The 14,937-nt window shown below is 39.1% G+C and overlaps 2 protein-coding genes across 3 annotated transcripts in view; both read right to left on the reverse strand.

The window, feature by feature from the left end:
- The window catches only part of ncapd3 (non-SMC condensin II complex, subunit D3), a 69,554-nt gene extending 61,621 nt beyond the window's left edge, over positions 1-7,933 (reverse strand). The window contains exons 1-3 of the mRNA XM_061745402.1: positions 7,819-7,933; positions 4,474-4,646; positions 2,718-2,880 (exon numbers count right to left, since the gene is read on the reverse strand). Of these exons, the coding sequence (XP_061601386.1) occupies positions 2,718-2,880; positions 4,474-4,646; positions 7,819-7,870 (388 nt within the window). The 5' untranslated portion in view covers positions 7,871-7,933. The remainder of the gene's footprint in view (positions 1-2,717; positions 2,881-4,473; positions 4,647-7,818) is intronic.
- A 2,564-nt stretch (positions 7,934-10,497) lies between these two features.
- On the reverse strand, positions 10,498-14,937 carry LOC133463465 (calcium homeostasis modulator protein 2-like). 2 transcript variants are annotated; one of them, XM_061745016.1, is made up of 3 exons: positions 14,793-14,937; positions 13,984-14,582; positions 10,498-12,274 (listed from the first exon to the last, which is right to left on the reverse strand). In XM_061745016.1, the coding sequence occupies exons 2-3, from the start codon at positions 14,533-14,535 to the stop codon at positions 11,858-11,860; spliced, it is 969 nt and encodes a 322-aa protein (XP_061601000.1). In that variant the 5' UTR covers positions 14,536-14,582; positions 14,793-14,937; the 3' UTR covers positions 10,498-11,857. The 2 variants fall into 2 exon arrangements, with proteins under 2 accessions (XP_061601000.1, XP_061600999.1); XM_061745015.1 differs by having other exon boundaries at positions 13,984-14,937.

A 14,937-nucleotide genomic window follows, 5' to 3' on the forward strand; every position in this document is an offset into this window, starting at 1 on the left:
GGTCTTGACTTTAAGGCTGGAACCTCTAATATCAGTATTAGTAAAACCTGACCAAACAGGCTTTATTAAAAGGTAGAAGTTCCTCTAACAACATCAGGAGGCTTCTGAACATAATACAGCTGGCCAGTGATAATGATATGCATGGACTAGTGGTATCTCTAGACTCACTAAAAGCATTTGACAGGGTGGAATGGCCTTTCCTTTTTTATGCTATGGGAAAATTTGAAGTAGGCACAGGCTTTATTGACTGGGTGAAGTTGCTGTACTGCTCCCCTAAAGCGTCGGTGATTACCAACTCTTACTGCTCAGATCCATTCCCACTTGAGCGAGGTACCCGTCAAGGGTGCCCGCTGAGCCCCCTCCTGTTTGCTCTGGCCATCGAGCCTCTAGCAGAGCTCATTAGATCTATCACAACGATTAGAGGATTTAATGTTAAAGGCACAGTGCATAAAATTTCTCTGTATGCGGACGACGTCTTGCTATACTTAGTCGATTTACACACAACCATACCATGTCTGCTTGAATGTTTACAACAATTTGGACACATTTCAGGCTTTAAGGTTAATTTATCGAAAACGGAGGCTATGCCTATTGGTGCTTTGACGGGTTGTGCCCCACCTAGTGGATTTCCTTTTCAATGGTCACCTAAGGAGATAACATACCTTGGAATCAGAATCAGTCCCTCTCTGAAAAAACTGGTCAAGCTTAACCTTAAGCCGATCATAACACGCATTAGGGAGGACTTACACAGATGGGGAACCCTACCTGTCTCCTGGCTGGGTAGGATAAGCGTGCTCAAAATGAACATATTACCTAGGTTATTGTACCCTCACCAGATGTTGCCAAACTCAATTCCCAACAGTTTTTTCATAGACTTGGATAAAATGTTTACACAATTCATTTGGCAAGGTAAAAAGGTAAGAATGAAAATAGGCAAACTGCAAAGAAGCAAAGAACAAGGTGGACTGGGGGTCCCAAATATGCGGTCATACCACTGGGCAGCACAACTTCGGTACATATATGAATGGGTGAATCCAGACATTACAAATACATGGATCGATATAGAGTCTAGAAACTGTGGCCTACTGGCACTTAAGGACTGTCCTTTTGTGAATTACAAAAAGGTAAAATTAGAGGTACAAAATAACTTTATTGTTTTTAATACATTGAATACATGGAACAAGATTAAGGTTTGCTTCAAACTTAAAAACCATTTTTCACTCCTGGCTCCCATATGGAGGAATCCAGATTTTCCTCCCTCATGTCAGGATCCAGTGTTTAAACTCTGGCAGGAGAATGGCCTAGACCAGCTTGCTAAACTTTATGAAGGAGGAACATTGGAGTCTTTTGAGGGCTTAAAAAGTAAATATTCTTTACACCAGTCTCATTTCTATCGCTACCTGCAAATAAGACATTATATACCAAAAAACCTACATGCCCCAAATGAGTCTTTTTTGGAAAATATTCTTAAACAATCCATTCCGCAAAGATTTATCTCTCATGTTTATGAAACCTTTGGCCTAAATTCTAATTACTCTACTGATCACATCCGTAGGCTATGGCAGAGTGATATGGATTGTGAGATAGATGAGGATGACTGGGCAGCGGTTATAAGAAATACACTCACTATTCTGAGCTGTAATGCTGATAGAGAGAGACAATTTAAAATATTACATAGACTCCATTTTACACCACTACTGAGGAGCAGACTCGGTCTGGCCTCTCCTAACTGCCTTAAATGTGACACTGAAGTGGGCACATATGTACATATGTTTTGGAAATGTGTAAAGGTACAAAAGTTCTGGGGAGAAGTGAAGGATGAAGTGGTTACTTTGGTTGGATATGATTTATAACTGTCACCTCTGCAGTATGTTTTGGCAGCTAAAGCAGACAGTGCAAGAAATGCCCACAATGCTAAATTGATTGGAATACATAGTACATAGCAAGGAAGACTATTCTCACTTTCTGGATTTCCAAGGATGCTCCGACACTGGACGATTGGTATAAGGAAGTACTGAGAGTACTCCCTCTGGAAAAACTGACCTATACCCTCCACGACAATGTCAAGGGATTTATCAAAATATGGCAGCCCGTTCTGGACAAAGTGGACCCCCTTGGAGTGAACTTTGGTTTACCTAGCTAACATGATGTGAAATAATTACAGCATGCCCTAGCAATATCATTATGCCAGCCTGATGGTGTGTGTTTGTTTTGTCTAGTTTTTATTATTTCCGTATCCGTTTTACTCTGCCCCAGTACTACTTTTTGTTTTGTTTTGTCTTTTTTTTGTTTTCCTTACTGGGGTATTATGTCTGTTTAGTGTGTCCTGCTGAGTTGTGTTCTCCCATTAAAATGTTCAATTTTGGGGAGGGGAAAAAAAAAAAAAGTGGTTCTATAAAAGTACTGAACAGATAAAAAAAAAAAAAAAAAAAAAAAACTAAGTATGGGTAATAAAGTTTAACCATGACAGTAAAACATTATCACAATTACCAGAAATCTGCCAAATAACCAGGGAAACAGTCTAAAGTATCAAACAATAAGGAATGTAACAAACAAGCAGTTAAGTCAAAATATTATTTAACTATTTATTACATATTAAATGATTAAAATTGTGTTTGTAGCTACTGAAACCAGAATAAAAGCTAAACCTTAGCTCCAGAGTTGAACCAAAGTGAGTTTATGGTGTGAAAGTGTGTGCTGTGGTGAGATTGTGTCACCTGGGATTCTCAGCAGCAGCAGGTAGAGGGAGGCGGCGTACAGGCCGCCCGCCCGCTGCTGCACAGTAGCAGCTCTGGCTTTGGCAGTCAGGACAAAGAAAGACAACGCAGCCACCAGACACTTGACTGACACGCCGTTCTCCCTCAGAATGACCCAGATGCTCTGCAACACAAGAGACAAGCAGACTCAATAGAGGGAATGTGACGTCACAGATGAGACTTCACAGCGGGTTACGCCCACTGAGTGGCGGAAAGACTGAGTGGCGGAAAGACTGAGTGGCGGAAAGACTGAGTGGCGGAAAGACTGAGTGGCGGAAAGACTGAGTGGCGGAAAGACTGAGTGGCGGAAAGACTGAGTGGCGGAAAGACTGAGTGGCGGAAAGACTGAGTGTCAGAAAGACTGAGTGTCAGAAAGACTGAGTGGCGGAAAGACTGAGTGGCAGAAAGACTGAGTGGCAGCGTAAACTTTCAGTTTGAGCAACTGTAAAACATCTAAAAATGGGAAAGAGCTGTTGTGCGATCGACTGGACTCATAGATTTAGCAAGAAATCTGAGTTATCGTTTTACAGACTGCCGAAAAATAAGCTTAAGAGAGACAAATGGATCGCTGCAATTCACAGAAACAACTGGATTCCAGGCACCGAAACGTGGATTTGTGGTTCCCATTTTGTATCAGGTAATGTTGGATTTTTGGGTAGCTAACGTTAAACGGTCAAATCATAAAGTTCGGTGTCCTCATCACTTTAATTTATACAACAAATCCTGCCTTGAAGTCGGACCAAGCGTCAAGACTTTTGTATGCCTTAAAGCTTTGCTTCATGTATTTGCAGATTTTCTGGTCTTACCAGAATAAATAATAATATGGCGGGGTTTAAGAAAAATAATGGGATACGAGATTCCCAAATCTTGTAAGATACTTTATTTGGGAAATTTGAAACAAGATATAATTGAAAAAGAGGATGAATATCTTGTTAAAGTTCTGCTGTCGGGAAGTAAAAAAGCAATAACAAGGTGAGGGTGTAAAGCAGAACCAGCAACCGCGCTGAGCACTGCGGAAGAAATATTTGTAATGGAAAAAATGACATCTAAACTACGATTACAGAGACACAATTTCAGGAAAAATGGGAAAAATTGATCTGACAGCTCAGGTCCCTTTTAAACAAAGTATACTCTTTTGTGCACTTTATTTTTATATATTTGGCAGATGTAAAGCATACATGTTTATGCTTTCTGTGTTAGTCCATTTAGTTTGTTTTTTTTAATCAATACTTTAAAAGCTCAGGGATGTTCAAGGAGCAACCTGTTTGTGAACTTTCTGAAGATTATCTGCACTGTGAATTTGCACTGTCAGTTCTGTTTTCGATTGGTTGGAATTGAATGCTTTTTTTTTTTTTTTTATCCGATTCATCGATTAATCAAAAAAAATAATCGACAGATTAATCGATTATTAAAATAATCGTTAGTTGCAGCCCTACTTTGCTGTGAAACAAAATAAATGTTGGTAGAACTTAATGACCTTTCCTTCCATTAAAGACAGTTTAGTGGCTTATAAGCTAAAATACATAGTAAAAAGAAGCATTTGGGCTTCTTTCCTGAACATGTAGGGAATTCTTTCTGTTCTTATGATGGCCACTTAAATATGTCCATGTCATTTTGCTGAAAAACAATCTTTCTAAGCCAAAAATAAATAAATGTTTGTCTTTAATAATAAGTCAGTTTTGTTAAAACCACAATAAACCAACAAAGATGAGTTTACCTGTGAAACGTCATCACTGGCCGCAGACTGCCGTTGGTCAGCAACATGAGAGAGTAAACAGTGGTACAGGTCTTTGAAGGCTTTGTCTCTGCTCGCCAACAGTTCTTCCCCCAGGATGTCGTCCAACGGTTTCCTCTCTGTGAACTCCACATCCCAGACCTCATCCACCCAGGCTGGGAATCAAAGATTACAAACAGCGATGCATTTGTGAGCTTAAGAAGTATTTACTTTTTAGTCAAAATTGAGTATCTTCAGTTCTAAATCTATTCTTAGGAAATCACATTTAGTAGTTTGCTGCAACGACTGCCGACCAATAAAAATGCAGTGTTAAGTTGTCTCACCTGGTGTGGACCAGTTTTGCAGGACCTGTCATTTGTCTTTTTCTCATCTTAATTCCATAATTGTGTTCACTTCACTTTATTCATTTGTCCCTTGAAGGGTGATTATGTTTGCAGCAGATATAAACATTCAGCACATTCATCATACAGCTACGTTCAGACATAAAAACATACATGATGCAAGCAGAGAAAAACTACATCAGATGCACCAAGCTCACAATCTGGCTTCATGAAAAACAGACATATCTCCAACAATATTAGATTAGTTCTGGATTTAATTGACTACTCAGATTTGTTCCCTGATGAAAGTTTTATTCTTTTTGTTGATTTCTACAAGGCCTTCGACACAATACAACATAGATTCATTTATCACGCCCTGGAAACGTTTGGTTTTGGGTCATATTTTAGCAGTGCTATCAGAACAATGTACACTAATGGAAACTGTTCAATCAAGTTGCATACCGGTACTTCTCCTCGTTTCTTTCTTAAACGTGGGGTTCGGCAGGGATGTCCGTTATCTCCGTATCTTTTTTTGCTTTGTACTCAACTACTCACTGACTATATACATGTAAACCTTAGTCCACTAAAAGGAATCTCAATTGCAGACAATGAAGTTATAATCAGCCAGCTGGCTGATGATACGACATTTCTCAGATACCTTTGTCTATTGATTTGATTAACACCTTCTCTAATGCCTCCGGTCTTTGCTTGAATATAAAAAAATGTGAACTTTTTGCTCTCAAACATTGTGACATCCCTGCCGTATGTAATATACCTGTAAAAGACTGTATTACTTACCTTGGAAGTTCAATCACCAAAGATGGAAAGGCCAGGTGCAACTTGAATTTTGATTTAATTATTGACAAAACACGAAAAAAACTGAACCAGTGGTTGCAGCGAGACTTAACACTAAGAGGTAGAATTCTACTCACTAAAGCTGAGGGAATATCCAGCCTCACATATGCTGCTTTATGGATGTAAACACAAAGATTTCAAACAATATTGACAAATTGCTTTTTAATTTTATTTGGAGGTACAAAACTCACTATATCAAAAAATCAGTAATAATGAACTCATATGATAAGGGTGGCCTTAACTTTTTAGACTTTTCTACTTTGAATAACACATTCAAAATTAATTGGCTTAAACAATTATTAAAGAACCCACTTTCAATTTGGAACTTTATACCAAATCTTATTTTTTCTAGATTGGGAGGCCTAAATTTCCTTTTATTTTGTAACCATAATATCGGAAAAACTCCCTACAAAATTATCCAACTTTCATAAACAGATGCTTCTCTCATGGTCATTAATTTATAAACATAATTTTTCTCCACATATATACTACTTATGGAACAATAAAGACATTATATACAGAAAAAAATAAATGTTTTACCCTCACTGGTTTTCTAATAACATTCTTTTGGTTGGTCAACTGTTTAATTCAAATGTCTTACTCTTGAGATATCAAGAATTTTTGTTGAAATTCAATATTATTGTCCCTGTTAAGGAATTTAATGTCATTATAAACGCAATCCCTACTGGAGTCGTTATGTTATTTAAAAGTACGACGGGACTGAACTTAAATTTAAATTTGTCTTTTGATCCGACTAAACTTGAAATTGGTGAGATTCGTTTCTCCTCAAGACGTAATAATAATCGTTATTTACGTGCATTGTTTCAGAAGGATGTTCAATTCCATATGTGCTTTCTTATTGGAATAACCTTGTTAACCATCTTGATTGGAAAAAGATTTGGTCTTTACCTGCAAAATACTTAATTACAAATAAAATGAAAGAAGTTTCTTTTAAAATAATTCACAGAGTCTACCCATGTAAAATTTTTCTTCAACGCTTCAAAAAAGACATGGACACTGCCTGTTGTTTCTGTGAAGGATCAATGAAGATGTTTTTCATTTATTTTGGAGTTGCTCTTTCACTACAACATTATGGTCCATATCTGTAATTTGATTAGAGTTTGTGTTGAACCCCATTTCTCCCTTTGCTTTGAACATGTATTGTTTGGCTTCATTGACTATCCTTCTGTCAAAAAAAACAATTTTATATTAATAATCTTATTATACTTTTGACAAAATGGTTTATTCATAAATCCCGGTATACTAATCAAAAGCCTCTTTTTTGTATTTTTGAAAATGAGGTCAAACAATACATTAGAACCATTAGTCTCTCCACCAATGCAAAGGCCATCAAGACCTTAAGTTTCTGTCTCTTTTCAATTTATTTTTGTAGTTCATTGTTTCCTGATTTTCCGCCGCTGAGTGTGTGTCTCCCCCTGGCGGTTGGATTGTGGTGTTTGCATCTTGTCTTTCAATATTAAAAAAGATACGTATATGTCATAAGTATAATATTAAAGTATAATAATATTATTATATAATATTAATATTATAATATTGGTATATAATAATATTATATAATGTAATCTTGTTTGGGCCAGGATAAACAGGAAAGAGCGGAGCAGTGCTGCTACTGCTGCTGTGACAGTTGTTACCATGGTAACAACTCCCCCTCCCAACCTGGCTTTGAGTAGTACGTCCGAATTAATGCACACTACTGATATTTACTCAAAGTGTGCCGAACTTAAGTATACTTTTTGAGTATATACTGTTTAGTATGGCATTTCGGACGCACCGCATGTTTATGTGTATGTTGAAAACCCTCCCTTATCTTTAAGGTCTGTTTGGGAACACCAACAACGGAGAATTTTATCTATTGGATCACGGTTTCGTTCAGTCTCAGAAATTAATATGTATTTACAACACGGCTCTGACATCTTTTAGACATAACCAGCACACACAGGTCCTCCCAGGTGTTCCACATGTATCGTTCTGTTTCCCACCCAGAGAACTCTGTTCTGCTCTCAGAAACATCATTTAACCCCGGAAACAGCAGTCTCTGCGGCACCAGGCGAATACAAATGTTAGACACCGATACATTCCTGGATTTAAACATTATAGTGCCAGAGAAAACAACACAAACATTAGGTTTTACCTTGTGGGATTTCCTTTAACTTGAGAAACTGCAGCGCAGACATAAACTCCATGTCGGCGATGTTTTCAATCTGCCCGCGCGAATACTTCGAAGACTTCGCGCATGCGCAGTGGAACTCTCCGTAACTTCCTTCTGCCGGAATCTTGGATTTTTTATTATTAGCACACCCTGTTGGTCTGGAGAGCAATTTAAATTACAGCCCCGAAGGATGAGTGATGTATACAGTACTCGAGTTGTAAAAATAACATCAGGGGGGATGGTGGATTTTATCATATGGGGACAGATAATTTGTGCTGATTACAATAATATAATATATTACAAATAATAGCACTGACCAAAACAGCTGCAGAAATACTGCAGGAATGACATAGCAGCAGTTAAATGCAGCCTTCTGTAAGCTTTAAATATCCACTGGGCTTACATCAAATACATCAAAACACAACAATAAAAAACACTTTTCTGAACTTATCAATATGACTCTGTCCTTCACAGGATAAGTAAAATGGATCACTGCAAAAACTCTAAATCTTAACAAGAATATTTGTCTTATTTCTAGTTAAAATGTCTCATTTTAGTAAAGAAATCTCATTACACTTAAAACAAGACTCATCACTGGAAAAAACAACAATTTTCACCTGTTTCAAGTAGATTTTCACTTGAAATAAGTAGAAAAATCTGCCAGTGGAACAAGATTTTTTTGCTTGTAATAAGAAAATAAATCTTGTCCCACTGGCAGATTTTCCGACTTATTTCAAGTGAAAATCTACTTGAAACGGGTAAAAATTGTCAAATAAGTTATTTTTCTGGTGTTATTTTTCTGGTGATGACTAAATGTTGAAATAGCAGTAAAACCACATTCATTGATGAAATGACATAAGGGATGGAAAGGAGGGATGGCAGTTTTACAGGGGGGATGATTTGGACCGTTTTTATTTCAGGAGGGATCCCATCCCCCCCTCATACCCCCTCAACTCCAGTACTGATATATATATATATATATATATATATATATATATATATATATATATATATATATATATATATATATATATATATATATATATATATATATATATATATATGGTGATATAGGGTATATATAGGGTGAAAAAGGTATACAATTAGGAAGTAAGTAATTACAGCAAAAATGGTGAAGATAACAGATTCACACAATAAACAAAAGCAAACAAAAAGCTGTGAATAAGATATTTACCCAAAATAATCACCAGGTTGATAATGTTTGGATATTTAGGATCTAAGTGATAAAATAGATTTTTCTTACAACAGAATTAAACTTTGCCCAACAGTCAGTACAATCTTCACAATATTTAGTCATTTGAGCGCAACCTAGTGGCAGTTTCTTTTTGTTTCATCCAGTGGCATATGCTTTTGGACATTGAAGCAATTGAGTAAATACAAATATCTGCTAAATGATCACGTTTGACTTGCTTTTGATCACTATTAACTTGCTTTTATTACATCTGTCAACATTAACTATACTTGTACAGGCTTTATAGTCATTTGTCATACAACTAATCTTCGTTTCATAGTACACAAAATCGTGTTGGCAACATTTTGTACATCCATTTAAAAAATATTTTTATTGTGTTTCCATGAAAATATTCTCCACCTTATGTTACACTGATGAAACGGGGTGTGTGAACTATTAATAGCGACCAATGATGAGCCTCTTCTTCCCAGTCACTCACAGTGGGACCACATGTCCCCCCACTTTACAAATATGTAGAAAACAGGAGACAGGACCGGCATGAGGTGCACACTGCAGCTACAAAACTGCAATACATGCTAGGTCAGCCTCGTGGAAGAGGGGGAGAATGTGTGGAGGAAGAGGACAAAACCGGGAAGGAAGAGGAAGAAGAGGCCAAGCACATAGACAGATTCCTGATGAAATCAGGGCAACACTTGTTGATCATGTGGTAAATCCTGGTTGGGATTGGGAGAACCACCGTCAGTTCGTTTATCCCCGGGAGAACAGCGGAGCAGACTGTAATTCAGGGTCATTCAGCACAAACTCATTTCCTCTGCACTATTACAGTCATACAAGAGGACAGGACCTTTTGAACTTTTACATGTAGACTTACAATTTACTAGAAGTGTAGCTCAGATTTGGTGTGGTGTAGTGTAATAGAAAGGAAAGGGGTCATGTATTTTTTTTAACAGTACTGCAAAAATGTAGCATGTTTACGTTTTTACTTTTAGTTGTTTGATTTTCTGCAGCTCAAAAAGGATCACAAGACAACCTAGAAGAGGTGGAAGAGGTCCTCGTTATCCTCCGCAGCAAGAGGAACGCATTTGTGCAATGTGATGTAGATGAAGATATGTGTCCAGACGTGTCGTTGACCAGGATTGATTTGCAGAACTGTCTGTTCTACAGTATTTTCAGTTTCAAAACTACTGCAGTAAGGTTTACTGAGCCAGAAGGAGTTCATATTTGTTGTAAATGTTTTGTTTTACTTGCTGCTCAATGCTGTTAACAGTTGCAAATATACAGTAGGAAGTACAGTGCATATTCAGTGTCTGGATTTTTATTTAATTTTAGTTTTCCAAATGCCATGCATGGTACATAATGCTGTCTTGACTTGGTATGACATTGGGAAGTAATGTAATCTGTCACAATCAAAACATGTTCAAACCTTTTGACTTGATTGTTCAAAGATGCTGGTTTCATAACTTCATACTTTCGTTGACATAAATACTTGCTTTTGAGGCATGAACTACCCATTTTGAAGTGCTGATTTGCTTTTGTGCAACTGACTTTCCATTTAGAGAAAGTGAATGGCTCTTGCAGGTTATCTATCATGTTTGCAGTTTGCTCAGCAGTGGTGCCAAGTTTAATGCTGTGGTGAGAAATGCACCAAAGCCACGGAGAAAAACTGTTATCCAAGTGTCAAGGTTTGTTTGTTTGTTTGTTTTATTTAGGATCCCCATTAGCATTAGCAACAGCATTAGCTATTCTTCCTGGGGTCCGACACACACACAACACGCACATGAACACTTAATACACAACACACATACATTATACATGACAAACAAAACAATAATAGACACATCTCCCTTAGTCTCACACATAAATACATAGAAATGAAATCAAATAAAACACCTTCATAAACAATACCTGCCTGAAATGACCTTATCTTATCATTCTTGACCACTTTTCACCTTTATTGTGATAGGGTTTACTCTACCTGTAATTCTATTCAAACTTCATTCTATTCCTTTCTAAATGTAAAATCATAATTCATTACATTTTAAAAGATATTGTTTCAACTGAATCTTAAACCAATCTTTGCTACCTACATGAGAAATATGAACTGGTAAAGAGTTCCAGCCAACCATGGCTCTGTAAAAAAACAGTTCTCTGAATCAAACCTGTTCTCACCCACGGTATGAACCTGCTTTCTGGTGTGATTCTACTGTAACCATGGTGATAAAATGATGGTATAATCTAGTTCTACTGTAACCATGGTGATAAAATGATGGTATAATCTAGTTCTACTGTAACCATGGTGATAAAATGATGGTATAATCTAGTTCTACTGTAACCATGGTGATAAAATGATGGTATAATATAGTTCTACTGTAACCATGGTGATAAAATGATGGTATAATCTAGTTCTACTGTAACCATGGTGATAAAATGATGGTATAATCTATCATATAGTTGTTTCGGAGATTGTGTCACCAGTATATTGCTCAGACAATTTAACAAAATAAATGTAGACCTTTGTCTTGTAGATAACCAGAGGTTTTTAATTTCTTATACATGCCTTATACACACACACACACACACACACACACACACACACACACACACACACACACACACACACACACACACACACACACACACACACACAAATACATTATGATACGGTTTTGATCTTCTATGGCTTTTGGATGGTATTGTCCAAAGGAGTCATGATTTGTGCATCATTTTCAGATAGCTCCTGAAACAATCAAATATTAAGATGTGGTTAAGGGAGAAGTAATCCAGTCAGCATCCATGTTAGCATCTATCTTAGCAGCTGAGCACATCCATCTCTTTCTCCAGGGCCTCAGCATCGTTCTCCTGGCTGTACGTGGCCCATTTGTTGAGCCTGCTGTACAAAGGAAGCCCATTTTTCTCCCTGTAGAGGTAAACGCCAGTGACTCTGTTCCAGTTGGTGCTGCAGATTGGACCAGCACTCTGGTGCTCCATCTGCTGCTCCTTCTCGTCCTTCTCCAAAGCCACAAAGCCAAAAAAGCTCTTGACGTTCTCTGCAGCTAGGAGGCGAGCGTGAACAGAGGCCGTCCGTTCAAACATGCTCTTCTCGTTAGAGCGGTACTGGGACCAGTAATGTTCCTGCTGGTAGCCGAGTGGAGAAGTACAGCGTTTGACACAAAGAATCATGAAAACCATCAGAGACATTCCTCCCACCAGCAGCCAGCCAATCAGCTGTAAGAAAGCAGAGAATCATGTTTACGCTGGCTGCTCTTTGGCACCAGGACCTACACTTTTTTGTCAAGTCTACATCTTTATGACAGTAAACATTTCTTGCCAAGAGTTTTCACAGAAAAGAATTTGATAAATTCATCAAATGTACTTGTCGCTTAACTACTTCTGACAACAGTACTCCAGCAACTTGAATGTGAGATCTGCAGTCAATGAATCAGGAATTACTAACCTTTATTTCACTTTTCTTTCTGGTACTCTTAGCCAGTCTTTTCTTATGTCCGAGAACCTTTCAATGTGTTCTAGTTTTACTTTAACAACATCAGACGTGCTAGGCATCATGTCCAGACAGTATGGATCAAGCTGTGAAGAACTTACAAGCTAATAACAATCCTTAAAGTCTCTAAGGCCGTTCTAATCATCTGTACAAGTTCACATTTGAAGAAACTCAACTAATATGGGGCGGCAGTAACTCAGGTGGAAGAGCGGGTCGTTCAATGATCGGAAGGTCGGCGGTTCGAATCCCGCAACGTCCCAGTTTCTGTCGTAGTGTCCTTGGGCAAGACACCTTACCCTGCTTGCCCCGTGTGAATGTGTTTGAGTGTGTATGAATGTTGGTGGTGGTCGGAGGGGCCGTTTGGCGCTTTTGTCAGTCTGCAGGGCAGCTGTGGCTACAAACGTAGCAGCCGTGGCTACAAACGTAGCAGCCGTGGCTACAAACGTAGCAGCTGTGGCTACAAATGTAGCAGCTGTGGCTACAAACGTAGCAGCCGTGGCTACAAACATAGCAGCCGTGGCTACAAACGTAGCAGCTGTGGCTACAAATGTAGCAGCTGTGGCTACAAACGTAGCAGCTGTGGCTACAAATGTAGCAGCTGTGGCTACAAACGTAGCTCTGTGGCTACAAACGTAGCAGCTGTGGCTACAAATGTAGCAGCTGTGGCTACAAATGTAGCACCTGTGGCTACAAATGTAGCACCTGTGGCTACAAACGTAGCTCTGTGGCTACAAACATAGCAGCTGTGGGTACAAATGTAGCAGCTGTGGCTACAAACGTAGTTCTGTGGCTACAAACGTAGCAGCTGTGGCTACAAACGTAGCAGCTGTGGCTACAGAAACGTAGCAGCTGTGGCTACAAAAACATAGCAGCTGTGGCTACAAACGTAGCAGCCGTGGCTACAAACGTAGCAGCCGTGGCTACAAATGTAGCAGCTGTGGCTACAAATGTAGCACCTGTGGCTACAAATGTAGCACCTGTGGCTATAAACGTAGCTCTGTGGCTACAAACATAGCAGCTGTGGGTACAAATGTAGCAGCTGTGGCTACAAACGTAGCTCTGTGGCTACAAACGTAGCAGCCGTGGCTACAAACGTAGCAGCCGTGGCTACAAACGTAGCAGCCGTGGCTACAAACGTAGCAGCCGTGGCTACAAACGTAGCAGCTGTGGCTACAAACGTAGCAGCTGTGGCTACAAACGTAGCAGCTGTGGCTACAAATCACTGAGTTATCACTGAGGGTATGAGGACCCTATTGTATCTGCAGTGTTATTATTATTGATGTTGTTGTTGTTATTATAAGCAACTAGTAACCTGGAATCAAAGACAGATTTGAGAATAAGAGGGGAAAGGTTTGTCCAGTCTCACAGCTCTGGTTTAATCAGTGCATTCAAATATTAAAAGCTAAATGTTATGTGACTGTAAAAATTGCTTTACCTGGGATTCATACTTTAACCGTCGCTCGATTTCTGGCCAGAAACCCTGCAGTTCCGGTGGAACACTTCCTTTACACGGGAATTTTGCCATCACCGCGCACTCCTGACCTGCGGGGAAACCGTCCAGAGTCCCGGGCTGGACGAACTCACTGAGGGCGCAGGTGTAGGCCTGGCCCTGCAGCAAAGAGATGCTGGCCCACGTGACTGGAGCCACCACAGCCCGACCAACCATGCTGCCCAACAGGGCGAAGGCCGTAGCTCCAGACAGCTTTCGACACTTTCTTAGCCGACATTCAGACACCAGGTCCCAGGTGTGCCTGTTCATCATTATTCCCACCAGGAAAAAGGCCAGGGCTGGAACTCCGATGGCTGCCAGACCGTAACGGTAGTTCCTCCCTGAGGAACATGGACAGTGAAAAGCAAAAACACTGTATGCAGTCTGGCTAGCGACAGTGCCAAGGGCAATCAGGCCGTTGAAGATCATCACATCTTTACTCTTAAAGAAGAGAGATGCAAACTTAAAGTTCTCTGTGACGAGTGCATAAGCAGCCATGTTGGGATGATGTTAGGATGACAGAAGTTTGCTTCGGAGGACTATCACTGCGCCGAAATAAAAATCAGTGAGACAAAAGTTTCATAAAAGTCTTTGCTTTAGATACTTTGAGCAGAAAAATATTTGCTAAACAAAAGTAAAGCATTAAACCCAAAAAAGATAGAAGCCAAGGATTTCTCACTGGTTTTAGAACAAAGGATCATTCTTGAATGTAGTCATGAAAACTAAACCCCCGAGGCAGGACATATGACTCTTACTTTTATGATCCATCCATGTACTGCAGAACCATCTGAGAGCGAGGAAACTCAGAGAAATATTTAAAATCCACAAACATAAAATGAACTTTGTTGGCAGAAAAGTAGCGTTTCAGTAGTTCCTTGCAGCTGTGAGTTCCTGGTAGCA

Source organism: Cololabis saira, chromosome 17, assembly GCF_033807715.1.
Source record: "Cololabis saira isolate AMF1-May2022 chromosome 17, fColSai1.1, whole genome shotgun sequence".
Classification (NCBI taxonomy): domain Eukaryota; kingdom Metazoa; phylum Chordata; class Actinopteri; order Beloniformes; family Belonidae; genus Cololabis; species Cololabis saira.

Bases quoted from the DNA above. Each gene is read 5' to 3' on its own strand.
- LOC133463465 (XM_061745016.1), bottom strand. From the start codon at position 14,535: ATGGCTGCTTATGCACTCGTCACAGAGAACTTTAAGTTTGCATCTCTC. The intron at 12,275-13,983 runs GTAAAGCAATTT...GCTTTCTTACAG, and splicing joins GGTTAAAGTATGAATCCCAG to CTGATTGGCTGGCTGCTGGT.